The following is a 13,557-nucleotide window of genomic DNA, read 5'->3' on the forward strand; positions in this document are numbered from 1 at the left end:
ATAAATTATACACAGAAGAAATGTATATCCTCCTTCTTACTTTCACTCCAAACTCAGGAATAATGATCTGAATTATTTAATGCATCTGTATATATATTATATATATAATTGTGTATATTTTAACATATCCATAATAGTTGTTAATCTATTCTATGACTGTATCTAAATTAAAAACCGTTTTCTAATATTTTCTGATAAGTCCACTTCTGATTAGTCGGAAGAAAACGTTTGTTTTGCAATGTCTTGCCGGATGTGAGGTCAATTAACACCGGAATAACTTTTGTTTGCCCATCATATGTAATAGGGTATTACCTTGGTTTTACTCTTACGATCCTGGACCCGAACTCTCCGGTCCGGACCGGAGAGCTTAGTTCTAAAGATGTCCCGGGTTCTGATTGTTGGAGCGGGTCTGACTGGCAGCTTGTGCGCATGTCTGCTGAGGAGAGCACTGCGGAGCAAGGTTCAGGTGGTGGTGTGGGACAAGGCGAGGGGTGCAGGTAAGTTCAGAACTCCCTTCAGCTTAACTGGCTTTTGGGTTTATCAGGTCAGAACAGAAAACAACCAGCCTGCAGATTAATACCCCTGGTGGTTCTGATATCAGTTGAGTTTGGTCTGTAATTCGGTTTAGAAGTGACTTTCATCGGAATTAAATGCCTGCTGGCAGAACTGACCAAAATAAAAGGTAGAGATACTCACCAAAGTGACTGATTTTAAAGACTCACAGGTAACCATAGAGAACTTGAAAAAGTGAGAACCATTCCTGGATTCATCTCTTTAATTCGGCTTTAAAATGGTCTGTGAATATCCCTTAATTAGGTAAACCAAACCAACAAATTTTAGCTTTAAGTCTGACCTTGGAGCAATTCATTCAGACTTCCGAGTCAGTACATTAGGGCTTTGAGGTGAGACCCTGGGGAACTTTCTCTCACAGATGTGTGGGCTTGTCAAAAAAAGAGGCATGTCCCTCTCAGATATAAATCAATTTTCACTGTTTCCTGCCCTCAGATATCTTAAGTTTGCTAATGGAGCTTTGTATGAACCTCCCTGTGTGTCTGTCAGGGGGCAGGATGTCCACCAGCCGTCCTCCTGACTCTACGTCTCATTCTGCTGACCTCGGAGCACAGTACATCACAGCCACTCCTGCCTATGCTCAGTCCCACAGCAAGTACGTCTCACTTGGCCACTTCTGACACTAACACACATCTCTGTGTGAATTTCTGACGCTGCATGTGTTCAGTTTCTATACAGAGCTGCTGTCAGCCGGCCTACTGAGGCCACTCGACTGTCACATCGAAGGTCTGCAACATAAAGAGGGAAACAAGGACTATGTAACGCCACTGGGAACAAGCAGTGTGGTGAAACACTTCCTGTCCGAGTCAGGTAATCACACCTGTTTTAGTCTGGTTTCCACACCTGTCCACTTCCCGCCTGAGTCAGGTAATCAGGTGAGTCAGCAAAGAAGAAGAGAAAGAAGAGGAGGATGTAGGCAGAGAGAGAAGAGGAAAGGCTAGAGTCTTAAGACTGAGAGTAGGGACTTTGAATGTTGGGAATGTGATGGGAAAAGCTAGAGTTGGCTGCCATGATGCAGAGGAGACGTGCATACTGTGTATTCGGGAGACCCTGTGGAAAGGTAGCAAGGCTAGAAGCTTAGGAGCAGGATTCAAGCTGTTCTGCCATGGTGTGGATGGGAAGAGAAATGGTGTAAGAGTTATCCTGAAGGAGGAGTTTGTCAGGAATGTTCTGAAGGTGAAAAGAGTGTCAGGATGATGAATCTAAAGCTACGAATTAATGATGTTCAGTGTTGTTAGTGGTTATGCCCCACTGGTAGGATGTGAGGTAGAGGAGAAGGAGACATTCTGGAGCGAGTTAGATGAAGTGATGCAGGTTTTTTCTAAAGGTGAGAGAGTGCTGATTGGTGCGGATCTCACTGGACAAGTGTGATAGGAATATGGAAGGAGGACTTTAAAGAGTTCATGAATGAGGAAAGCGAGAGAGAACAAGAGCAAAAGAAGCAATCATTGTACACCAGGAAGTCATGAAGATTAGTAAAGATGAAGTAAGGAAGGCACTGACAAGGATAAAGAGTGGAAAGGCAGTTGGTCCTGATATACCTGTGGATTGGCTGGCAGTGTTGGACACAGCCTCAGGATGTCATCATTGACGCAGATGACTCTGTCTCCTGTTCCTCAGTGTCACTGTCAACGTCTACACAGCAAGATGGCTGACATGAACACAGATACAAAGAGCACTGCCCAAGTTAATGCTTGTGAAGTGCGTTTTGAGGCTTACTGATTGCTGTAATTTAAAATCCTGCAAGTACAGAAGGTGATTAAAGACTGCAATGATCTGCTGAACAATTTTACTTCAGTTGCATTAGCACAACCAAAGCAGATATCCTCGATGTGGGTGTCTTTTTTCTGTCACGCGTAACCCCAGAGTGTCATCCAGGTTGTCCTGGCTTCCAGGACTCCGTAAGTACCTGGCCTCCAGGACTCCATAAGTACCTGGCCATGTTTGCTAACTGCCGAAACAACTTCTGAAGTTGAACCAGAGTAGGGTGCTCAAGTTCGGAAACTGACGAACGCATCTGCAGTAAACCTGAATGCAACACAAACAAGCAGCCAGTTCCTGCTCTTCTGTCTACTGCCTGGGCTCTGATGGGAGCAAGACCCAGGGCCCTGACCCTCTACTCCACTCCTAACTGGACCAGTTCCCATGTTGGTTCTTCTTGGGCTGATGTGGTACATGGAAACAACAGCCATAAAGGCAAAAAGAGCAAACAGCCGTGTCTGCAGGTGGAAGACCAAAACGGCAGAACAGTAACTGATGGAGGTGGCTGTTGGTCAGGACTCATCTGTCCAGGTGCCCATGACGTTACAGTCTAAAAGGAACCCCCCCAGCAGAGTCGAAGTCTCTACAGAGGTCCTCTTCGCCCTCCTCACACCGTTGGCTGAAAAATCTTTGAACTGCCTCGCCCTGTGTAACTTTCAGAACTTCTCAGTCCATGTGTTGTGAATTGGCACTATATAAATAAACTGAATTGAATTGAATTACAGTCCTTCTAGGACTCCAAGAGCCCTTGATATCAGACAGGCCTCATCTGTGTCCTCTTTCCATCAGCTTTTATTCATTGAGCTCATTCTTCTTTTTCTATCTGCTTTTTACACCGCTCTTGTATTTTATTAAGTATATTTATTTTTTTGTATCCTGATATCTTTGTTACATTTTTAAAAAGTGCTATATAAGTAATTATATATATGGCGGCTCCCTTACAGGAACTTCTGAATAGAGTTGTTGGCAATTAGAAAGACTATCTTGCTGAAAGATTTGATGAATAAAACCAACAAGAGGATCTAACTTGTTTGTGCACAACTTCTTGGTTCAACTGGTGAGGGTATCTTTGTGTCTCTCCAACATCTTTTCTTCTTCACATCTCTGTCTTCCCTGTGTGTACAGAGATGACAGAGGGATTTCTGCACAATTTTTGCATTTTAATTCTGTTTCCAGGTTCGACAGCAGTAAAGATCTTAGCTGATGAATGATCTGTTCTATTGAACTAAAGTTTCTGCAGGCAAAGTAATTACTGCTCAGAACCTCTCAACAAAACCATGCTTCTAAAAGCCTCTAATCATAAAGGTTGATGTGTAATGCATCTCAGAGTGCACTGTAAGATCTGGAGAATGAATTCTGGAAAATGTGAGAAACCTCTCACAGACTGCAGAGCTGTGTCCTACTGAGGAACCTGCAGGACACTCTCAGCCTCTTCAGAGCTGTGTCCTACTGAGGAACCTGCAGGACACTCTCAGCCTCTTCAGAGCTGTGTCCTACTGAGGAACCTGCAGGACACTCACAAACTTTACAGAGCTGTGGCCTACTGAGGAACTTGCAGGAGACTCTCAGCCTCTTCAGAGCTGTGGCCTACTGAGGAACCTGCAGGACACTCACAAACTCTGCAGAGCTGTGGCCTACTGAGGAACCTGCAGGACACTCTCAGCCTCTTCAGAGCTGTGGCCTACTGAAGAACCTGCAGGACACTCTCAGCCTCTTCAGAGCTGTGGCCTACTGAGGAACCTGCAGGACACTCACAAACTCTGCAGAGCTGTGGCCTACTGAGGAACCTGCAGGACACTCACAAACTCTGCAGAGCTGTGGCCTACTGAGGAACCTGCAGGACACTCTCAGCCTCTTCAGAGCTGTGGCCTACTGAAGAACCTGCAGGACACTCACAAACTCTGCAGAGCTGTGGCCTACTGAAGAACCTGCAGGACACTCTCAGCCTCTTTAGAGCTGTGGCCTACTGAAGAACCTGCAGGACACTCACAAACTCTGCAGAGCTGTGGCCTACTGAGGAACCTGCAGGACACTCACAAACTCTGCAGAGCTGTGGCCTACTGAGGAACCTGCAGGACACTCTCAGCCTCTTCAGAGCTGTGGCCTACTGAAGAACCTGCAGGACACTCACAAACTCTGCAGAGCTGTGGCCTACTGAGGAACCTGCAGGACACTCTCAGCCTCTTCAGAGCTGTGGCCTATTGAGGAACCTGCAGGACACTCACAAACTCTACAGAGCTGTGGCCTACTGAGGAACTTGCAGGAGACTCTCAGCCTCTTCAGAGCTGTGGCCTACTGAGGAACCTGCAGGACACTCACAAACTCTGCAGAGCTGTGTCCTACTGAGGAACCTGCAGGACACTCTCAGCCTCTTCAGAGCTGTGGCCTACTGAAGAACCTGCAGGACACTCTCACAAACTCTGCAGAGCTGTGGCCCACTGAGGAACCTGCAGGACACTCTCACAAACTCTGCAGAGCTGTGTCCTACTGAGGAACCTGCAGGACACTCTCAGCCTCTTCAGAGCTGTGTCCTACTGAGGAACCTGCAGGACACTCTCAGCCTCTTCAGAGCTGTGTCCTACTGAGGAACCTGCAGGACACTCTCAGCCTCTTCAGAGCTGTGGCCTACTGAGGAACCTGCAGGACACTCTCACAAACTCTGCAGAGCTGTGTCCTACTGAGGAACCTGCAGGACACTCACAAACTCTGCAGAGCTGTGGCCCACTGAGGAACCTGCAGGACACTCTCACAAACTCTGCAGAGCTGTGTCCTACTGAGGAACCTGCAGGACACTCTCAGCCTCTTCAGAGCTGTGTCCTACTGAGGAACCTGCAGGACACTCTCAGCCTCTTCAGAGCTGTGTCCTACTGAGGAACCTGCAGGACACTCTCACAAACTCTGCAGAGCTGTGTCCTACTGAGGAACCTGCAGGACACTCTCAGCCTCTTCAGAGCTGTGGCCTACTGAGGAACCTGCAGGACACTCTCACAAACTCTGCAGAGCTGTGGCCTACTGAAGAACCTGCAGAACACTCTCAGCCTCTTCAGAGCTGTGGCCCACTGAGGAACCTGCAGGACACTCTCACAAACTCTGCAGAGCTGTGTCCTACTGAGGAACCTGCAGGACACTCTCAGCTTCTGCAGAGCTGTGGCCCACTGAGGAACCTGCAGGACACTCTCACAAACTCTGCAGAGCTGTGGCCCACTGAGGAACCTGCAGGACACTCTCACAAACTCTGCAGAGCTGTGTCCTACTGAGGAACCTGCAGGACACTCTCAGCCTCTTCAGAGCTGTGGCCTACTGAGGAACCTGCAGGACACTCAAACTCTGCAGAGCTGTGTCCTACTGAGGAACCTGCAGGACACTCTCAGCCTCTTCAGAGCTGTGGCCTACTGAGGAACCTGCAGGACACTCACAAACTCTGCAGAGCTGTGGCCCACTGAGGAACCTGCAGGACACTCTCACAAACTCTGCAGAGCTGTGTCCTACTGAGGAACCTGCAGGACACTCTCAGCCTCTTCAGAGCTGTGTCCTACTGAGGAACCTGCAGGACACTCTCAGCTTCTGCAGAGCTGTGTCCTACTGAGGAACCTGCAGGACACTCTCAGCCTCTTCAGAGCTGTGTCCTACTGAGGAACCTGCAGGACACTCTCAGCCTCTTCAGAGCTGTGTCCTACTGAGGAACCTGCAGGACACTCTCACAAACTCTGCAGAGCTGTGTCCTACTGAGGAACCTGCAGGACACTCTCAGCTTCTGCAGAGCTGTGGCCCACTGAGGAACCTGCAGGACACTCACAAACTCTGCAGAGCTGTGGCCCACTGAGGAACCTGCAGGACACTCTCACAAACTCTGCAGAGCTGTGTCCTACTGAGGAACCTGCAGGACACTCTCAGCTTCTGCAGAGCTGTGTCCTACTGAGGAACTTGCAGGACACTCTCAGCCTCTTCAGAGCTGTGTCCTACTGAGGAACCTGCAGGACACTCTCAGCCTCTTCAGAGCTGTGTCCTACTGAGGAACCTGCAGGACACTCTCAGCCTCTTCAGAGCTGTGTCCTACTGAGGAACCTGCAGGACACTCTCAGCTTCTGCAGAGCTGTGTCCTACTGAGGAACTTGCAGGACACTCTCAGCCTCTTCAGAGCTGTGTCCTACTGAGGAACCTGCAGGACACTCTCAGCCTCTTCAGAGCTGTGTCCTACTGAGGAACCTGCAGGACACTCTCACAAACTCTGCAGAGCTGTGTCCTACTGAGGAACCTGCAGGACACTCTCAGCTTCTGCAGAGCTGTGGCCTACTGAGGAACCTGCAGGACACTCTCACAAACTCTGCAGAGCTGTGTCCTACTGAGGAACCTGCAGGACACTCTCAGCCTCTTCAGAGCTGTGTCCTACTGAGGAACCTGCAGGACACTCTCAGCTTCTGCAGAGCTGTGTCCTACTGAGGAACTTGCAGGACACTCTCAGCCTCTTCAGAGCTGTGTCCTACTGAGGAACCTGCAGGACACTCTCAGCCTCTTCAGAGCTGTGGCCTACTGAGGAACCTGCAGGACACTCTCACAGACTGCAGAGCTGAGTCTCCTGAACTCTCTCACTGAGAAAAACAAACTCTTCTATTCAGTCATATTCAGTCAGTTGGAATCTACTTTCCAATGAGGCTCCTTTGTCAGATTAAAAGTACCTTTGGAAATTACCCTTAAGCAGGTACTAACCGTACTTTTCGTTTCTGTATTAAAATGTTTTTTGTAGGTCTCGTGAAATATTCTGATCTTAAATGTCGTGTTTTCGTTTTGGGTAAGCAGAAATTAGGTATATTTAAAAGAAATACGGATTTGAAAATATCGGTCTGTGTGTAATTATTCTATATAATGTGTTTCAATTAGAATTTTATTGAAAAGTTCATTTATTTTACTAATTCACCGATTAGGTCCATATATGGAGGTTCTGTTTATTCTACAAGAGGGCAATAGGTTCCCCCTCAGGTTTTCATCTTGTTCTGGATAAACTCCATTCTTTAAGTCTCAAACTGTGGTTCAACAGTTTAATGTTTGTATCAGAACCAGATCAAATCAGAATTAGTGCACAGCAACAGCAAAATTAATATGACTCTGGATAAGCTGATAAAACTGATACATAAACGTGACATCATGGGTTACCTGGTTAAGGGTCCTTCATATCTGAAATCGTATTTTTGCCACAGGAGCGGATTTGTACCTGGAATATCATGTGACTGGCCTATACTACCGTGGAGGATCATGGGAGGTGGAGAGGAATGGAGGCAGCGAGAAGTTTGACGTTGTTATCCTGACGATGCCGGTGCCTCAGATCCTACAGCTGCAGGGAGACCTGGGAAACTGTAAGACCTTCACAAACAACCAGAAACAGAACCAGTCTGAGGTTTGGTGTCACTTGATCTCTGCACAGGTCATGTAACCCCGGAACAGGTCAGGTGAGCTGCTGCAGAGAAACTCTGATGTATCTGATGTAGATACAGTGTATGACCACATGAAGGAGCAGTATCTTTATAATCTCTTCGGGAGGCTTGTTATTTATTTATTATTGGTTGCTGCTGAACAGAAACTGATCTCAGAGCAGCAGTTAGACTCACACACCTTCTATTTCTAACCATATTAGGACTCTATATTGACTTCCATTCATTTCAGTGACTCCATTTATGTCTAACCCTAACAATTCCTAACCCTAACCTTAATTTAGCTTGCACCATAGCTCTAGCTTTAACCCCTAACTGTAAAAATAGGGGTCCCCATAAGGCCTTCAGAAGGTAAGTGAATAAACCAGAAAAGGTCCCAAACAGGCTGCATAAACAGCCGCACACACATACACCATTTATACATTTTATATTACGTCATTTCTCTGAAGACTGATTGGCTCTTTATATGTGTGTGTGTTGCATGAGACCCCAGCTCCTCTATAGTATATGTGTGTTTCCTGTTCACCTGATGATGTCACCTTCAGCTCCTCTGATTGGCTGGGCAGGTACAGCGCCCATTTCCTCTGCCCACACCCATACCAAGGTTATTTTTAGCTGCAGTGTGTGTGTGTGTGTGTGTGTGTGTGTGCAGCCTCTGAATCATAAAGTTAAACAGGATTCCTGACGGAAGGAAACTGGACCTCCTGTTGGTCAAGATGTTCTGTAACAGAACCAAACACAAATTGGGTCGATCCAGGATTAGGCATAAAAACTTTATTTTATAATTTATTTAAGAACAAAGCATTAAATAGTTTGATAGTCCAGCTCACGCATCAAAGGTGCAACCCTGTTATGAACTCTAGGGAACCTGAAAAGGTATATTTACAAGTAAATGTTTTATAAATTGTTTACAGTTAAAGAGAGTCATTCTTAAATAGTTATTTAAGGTCAATAAGACTTGAGTTATATTACTGTAAAAAATCTTTCATATCAATGATCTTTTTTCTTTTACTAATTTCAAATATATGCTTAAATCCATGGAGAATCTAGTCATTTAATACAATAGTTAGACAAATGTCTAATTGCGATTCTATTGCTGAAAATAGCAAAGACAGTATTTTCTTTTCCATTACGCTATGTCCACCACGCTTTGGTGTTGGCATATGGTTTGATGGGATGATGTAACTTCCTGCCATCTGAATTTGTTTTTCCTCTTCCTCTAACACACTAAATAGCTTTAAGTAACAGGGTTGTGTACATGGTTTGGGCACAGGTCAGGTCACAGGTCATCATAGAGGACAAGTTTAATTTACACAACAAATGCATGTTTTAGTGTTTTTATGGATTATATAAAATTTTATGGCTGAAAATGTCCTCCTGTTTGGAATGGCCCGTCTGCTCAGGTGCATCACTGAAACCTGCAGCAGGTCTGTCCTGGAACTCGTTGAACCTTGACCCAGCTGAGAATTAACCCAATGAAACCAGAATAAGTTTAACAGTGATTTGAAGAAATTGAACTGGTTCCGAGTTAACCTGTGGTCCTCCACCGGTTAGTTGTCTGTTCTAAGTTAGGGATTTGGAGTTCATTGTGGGTTGTGGAATCAGAAGTGCTGGAAGGGTTAGGTAGCAAAGAGAAGGCTGATAGTGAGCTGCATGCAAATCTGGATCCAGAAGAAGGAGAACCGGAACAGGATTGATCAGTAGAGATGGATCTAAAGGTCAAATGGATCGATGGAGATGTTCTGGCAGGTGAAGAGTGGGCCCTGAGAAATGAAGGTGAGAGGAGGACAGATGAAGGAACATCAGTGAATTGGGAGTAAGTGAGATTAACTATGTTGGAGGATGGGAAAAGGTGGATGGTCCAGATGACACGCCTCTGGAGGTGTGAAGATGTTGAGGACAGATGAAGTTGATGATCCGGACCATGAAGATCTGGGGAAGAGCTCGTAAAGCTCAGTTAGGAAGAAAGGAGACAATTAATTGGGTTTAACTCAGAAAAGTTCTCTGCAAATGTGGTGTTTGTCCTAAGATTTAGAGGAGATCATATGGTGTTCCTAGGCTGTGTGAAGCTTTAGGGAGCAGATACCAGACTGCAGAGACACAGACTATATGAGGAAGACGGGTTGGTGCTATTAGACAGTGGTGAGGTGTGATGTAAGATTACATCAGGGTCCAGCAGTGATGATGAACAGGTTAAAGGATGAGCTCAGACAGTAGTGACTATAGATGATGTTTTCAGAAGATGCTTATCTGCAGTGAGAGCAGGGAACAGGTGGAACTCTGCTGTAGAGATGTGGAGGTGTGCTGGTCTGGTCTGGAGAGGCAAAGGTCTCCTCTGTAGAGAAACTGAATAAAAGACAGAATCAACATGTTTGGAGAAAATGAGATAGATGGCATTCTGCAGGTGCTGAACATGGATGAGTTGAAGTACCTGGGGTCAACCATCCAGGTACTACATTTCCCATGATGCAACTGGTATTACAATCTGTCTGTCATCCTGTCTGTTTCTCAGTACTGTCTGTCCAGCAGAGGGAGCAGTTGGAGGGCGTCAGGTACTCATCCCGCTTCGCTATCGCACTCTTCTTCTCTCCCGACGTTGTCTTCAGTTTCACCTGGGGGGCGAGGTACGTCACCGACAGCCACTGCATCCGCTACATCGCCGTGGACAACAAGAAACGCAGCACAGGTCTCTTCATCCTTCTGTATATGGTGTTTTCACTTGTCTTGTTTATTGCTTTAGGGCTTCCACTTACAATGTTGTTTTTAATTTTTGATTATTCTAAACAACAGGTTTTGGACTTTAATGTTTAAATTATATGTGTTAGGTGCTACCTCAAGCATGTCAACAATAAAAAAAAAATAAAAAATGAAGGCCTTGTTATTCATGTTTATCTCTGATCCATCTGTCGTCTCAGATGCTCCAGGTCTGGGTCCATCCCTTGTTGTCCACACCAGTGTTCCGTTTGGCCAGGAGAACTTGGAGATTGAGAAGGATGCCATCCAGCCAATCATCTTGCAGGAGCTCCACAGGCTTCTACCTGACCTACCTCAGCCAATCAGCATCAAGTCTCAAAAGTGGAGGTACTCCCAGGTGAGTCAGCTCTTGGTAAGGAGCTTATCCCCTCCAAGATAGGCAGCTACTTACTCACCTGTCCATCCCTTGTACAGGTGCTGACCTCAGTCCCCAACTGTCCAGGTCACATGACTATCCTGGAGCAGCCACTGCTCATCTGCGGCGGTGACGCCTTCACCCACTCCAACTTTGATGGCTGTGTGGAATCTGCACTGAGTGTGCTCAGAGCTTTTAAGGTGTCATTGGACATCCAGAAGAACGCTTGACACACCTGAGACACACCTGGTCAATGACTGGGATCATTTACATAAATGAGTCATGAAGTGATTCAAAGATCTGCACCAGATGATGTCAGTGTTTCTCAGAATAAATGTTTGTGGTTAAAAATAATGTGCATCTCTGCTTCTTGGTCCTGAAGACTGACCTACTTCAGATGAACCTTCTGCACAGGAACAATTAGAATATTCAGCCTGTGGTTCTGCTGAGGCATCAAGGAAGCCCAGGTTATGATAGTGGCCGTCAGGTCATCTGAATTGTTGGTTCTAGTTCCTCTTGACAATACTCCATAGATTCTCTATGGGTTTCTGGTCAGGCCCATTTGCTGGCCGATCAAGCACAATAACATAATGGACCAGCTTTTGGTACCTTTGGCAGTTTGGGCCGGTACCAAGTCCTGCTGGAAAATGAAATCAGCATCTCCATAAAGCTGGTCAATATAAGAAAGCATGAAGCCTTGAAGTAACTTGAATCCTCCGGGCTCTCTACTCCGCCACACACTCTGGGACCTTGATTTTCAAATGAAATGCAAACTTTACTTTCATCTGAAAAGAGAATTTTAGACCTCTGAGCAACAGAACAGTTCTTTTTAAGAATGCCCATAAGATGCTTTTGATGTCTCAGGTTCAGGATGGGATTCATCTGTGTGGAATGGATCTTGATGCACTGACTCCTGCATCAGTTCAATCCTTGTGAAGTTCTGTAATGGATTTTGTCTGACAATAGTCTCAATGATGCAGTTTCCTTCTGTTGCTGGTGCACCATTTTCCACCACACTTTTTCCTTCTACTCAACTTTCTATGAGTGTGCTTGAACACATCACTGGGTGCAACCAGGTCCAGTCAGAGGTCTTACCCATGATTGTGTAACCTTCTGACCCAGACTGAGAGACCATTTCGAGGATCAGGAAACCAGAGTGGACTTGGACTTGGTGATGACTCGAGTCAGACACGAGTCACAGATTTGAGGACTTGAAGCTTGACTTGGTTATTTTAGAAAAGACTTGCAACTCCAGTTTGACTTGATTGCAAATTTCTTTCCATTGTTATTGTCCAACACAGGATGCAGAGTCAGTGAATTACTAATACTTTAATAGTTTAAGTCTAAATACAGACATTGCTACAGACATTCACCTTTAATGCTACTAACAAGCATCTTTATTTAGGATATAACTAGTTATTTTCTTTTTTTCACAGTATTTAAAGGTATGAGAAGTAGAAACTATTAGTGTTTAATAGATTTATTTAAATAAATAAATGTATTAAGCACAAATATCTTATTGGAATAAAATTCTAATACAGTCATCCACACACAGTGATAAGTGATAAATAATGTAGAGCTATATTTCAGAATGTATCACTTGTTCATGTTTTAGTTCATGTTAAAATAATTTGGCTTTTCAGAAATGCCTCATGCTTTCTAGCAGTAATGAACCATGTTTTTCTTTTGTCTTGACAGATTTAAAGAATAGTTCTGCAAATAAAACAATATTTTGTTTCATTGATTATAAGTTTGATAAAAATAAGACTGAAGATATGAATTTTCTTGTTTAACTAGTTAATGGTGTTTTAAATTATGACTACCATGTAAATTATGCTTCTTGTATTAGTCTTTAGAAGTTTCTCTATGATTGTCTACATCAACCATTCATTCATTTTCTTCTGCTACAACATATTAAGTAAGGGCCTTGTTATCCCAGCTGCTAACAACCCAATGGTGAACTTCAACCTGAACACGTTTCCAGTCCATCATGGAGCAGAAAGCCTTCAAGAAGTTAAACATTTATAGAAAGCTTTTGTTTAGATGCTCTGTGATATTTAAACAGTTTTTGTAGTTTTGTGTGTGTGGATAGTTCATTATGACTTCAAATTTAAACCACAGGACTTTGACTTGACTTGAGACTTGACTATAAAGGCTTGTGACATGGGAAGTAATGACTTGGTCCCACCTCTGCAGGATATCTTAACTGATATTTTGAGTTAATTAGCTAATAATGGTGTGACACCATGAATTTTTAATATTTAACTTTTCACAATATTTTAATTATCTGAGACACAATTTTGTTATTTTTTCTGTATTTTCTGTGAGTGATAATCATCAACATTAGAAGAAATAAAGACTTTAAATGTTTCACTCTGTGTGATGAATCTGTATATGAGGTACACTTTCTAAATTGAATGACAAATGTTGAAATTTTTTGAGATGAACCAGTATAGCAGCAGAAAAGACCGAACCAGTTCTGGTTTCAAACTGTTTTCTGGTTCCTGGCTTGTCTCAGGTTGCATACGTGGTCCAGCTGCAGTGCTTTCTACTGACCTTTTTATAATACCAGACAATAATACCAGGCTAGTTTCTGATATCTGACTGGTTCCTGACGGGTGTCAGTTTTCTGAGTGGTTTCTGTTTGCATACCCAGTCCAGTGGCAGTACTGATACTGTGGTGCTGCCTCC

General features: G+C 44.6%; 1 protein-coding gene across 1 annotated transcript; it reads left to right on the plus strand.

The window, feature by feature from the left end:
• The first annotated feature begins 250 nt into the window (after window positions 1–250).
• rnls (renalase, FAD-dependent amine oxidase) lies at window positions 251–11,220 on the plus strand. Its single transcript, XM_047377245.1, has 7 exons — window positions 251–497; window positions 1,060–1,165; window positions 1,238–1,380; window positions 7,527–7,682; window positions 10,270–10,443; window positions 10,673–10,848; window positions 10,926–11,220. The coding sequence occupies exons 1-7, from the start codon at window positions 380–382 to the stop codon at window positions 11,094–11,096; spliced, it is 1,044 nt and encodes a 347-aa protein (XP_047233201.1). The 5' UTR covers window positions 251–379; the 3' UTR covers window positions 11,097–11,220.
• Window positions 11,221–13,557: the final 2,337 nt, after the last annotated feature.

Source organism: Girardinichthys multiradiatus, chromosome 10 (assembly GCF_021462225.1).
Source record: "Girardinichthys multiradiatus isolate DD_20200921_A chromosome 10, DD_fGirMul_XY1, whole genome shotgun sequence".
Lineage (NCBI taxonomy): Eukaryota > Metazoa > Chordata > Actinopteri > Cyprinodontiformes > Goodeidae > Girardinichthys > Girardinichthys multiradiatus.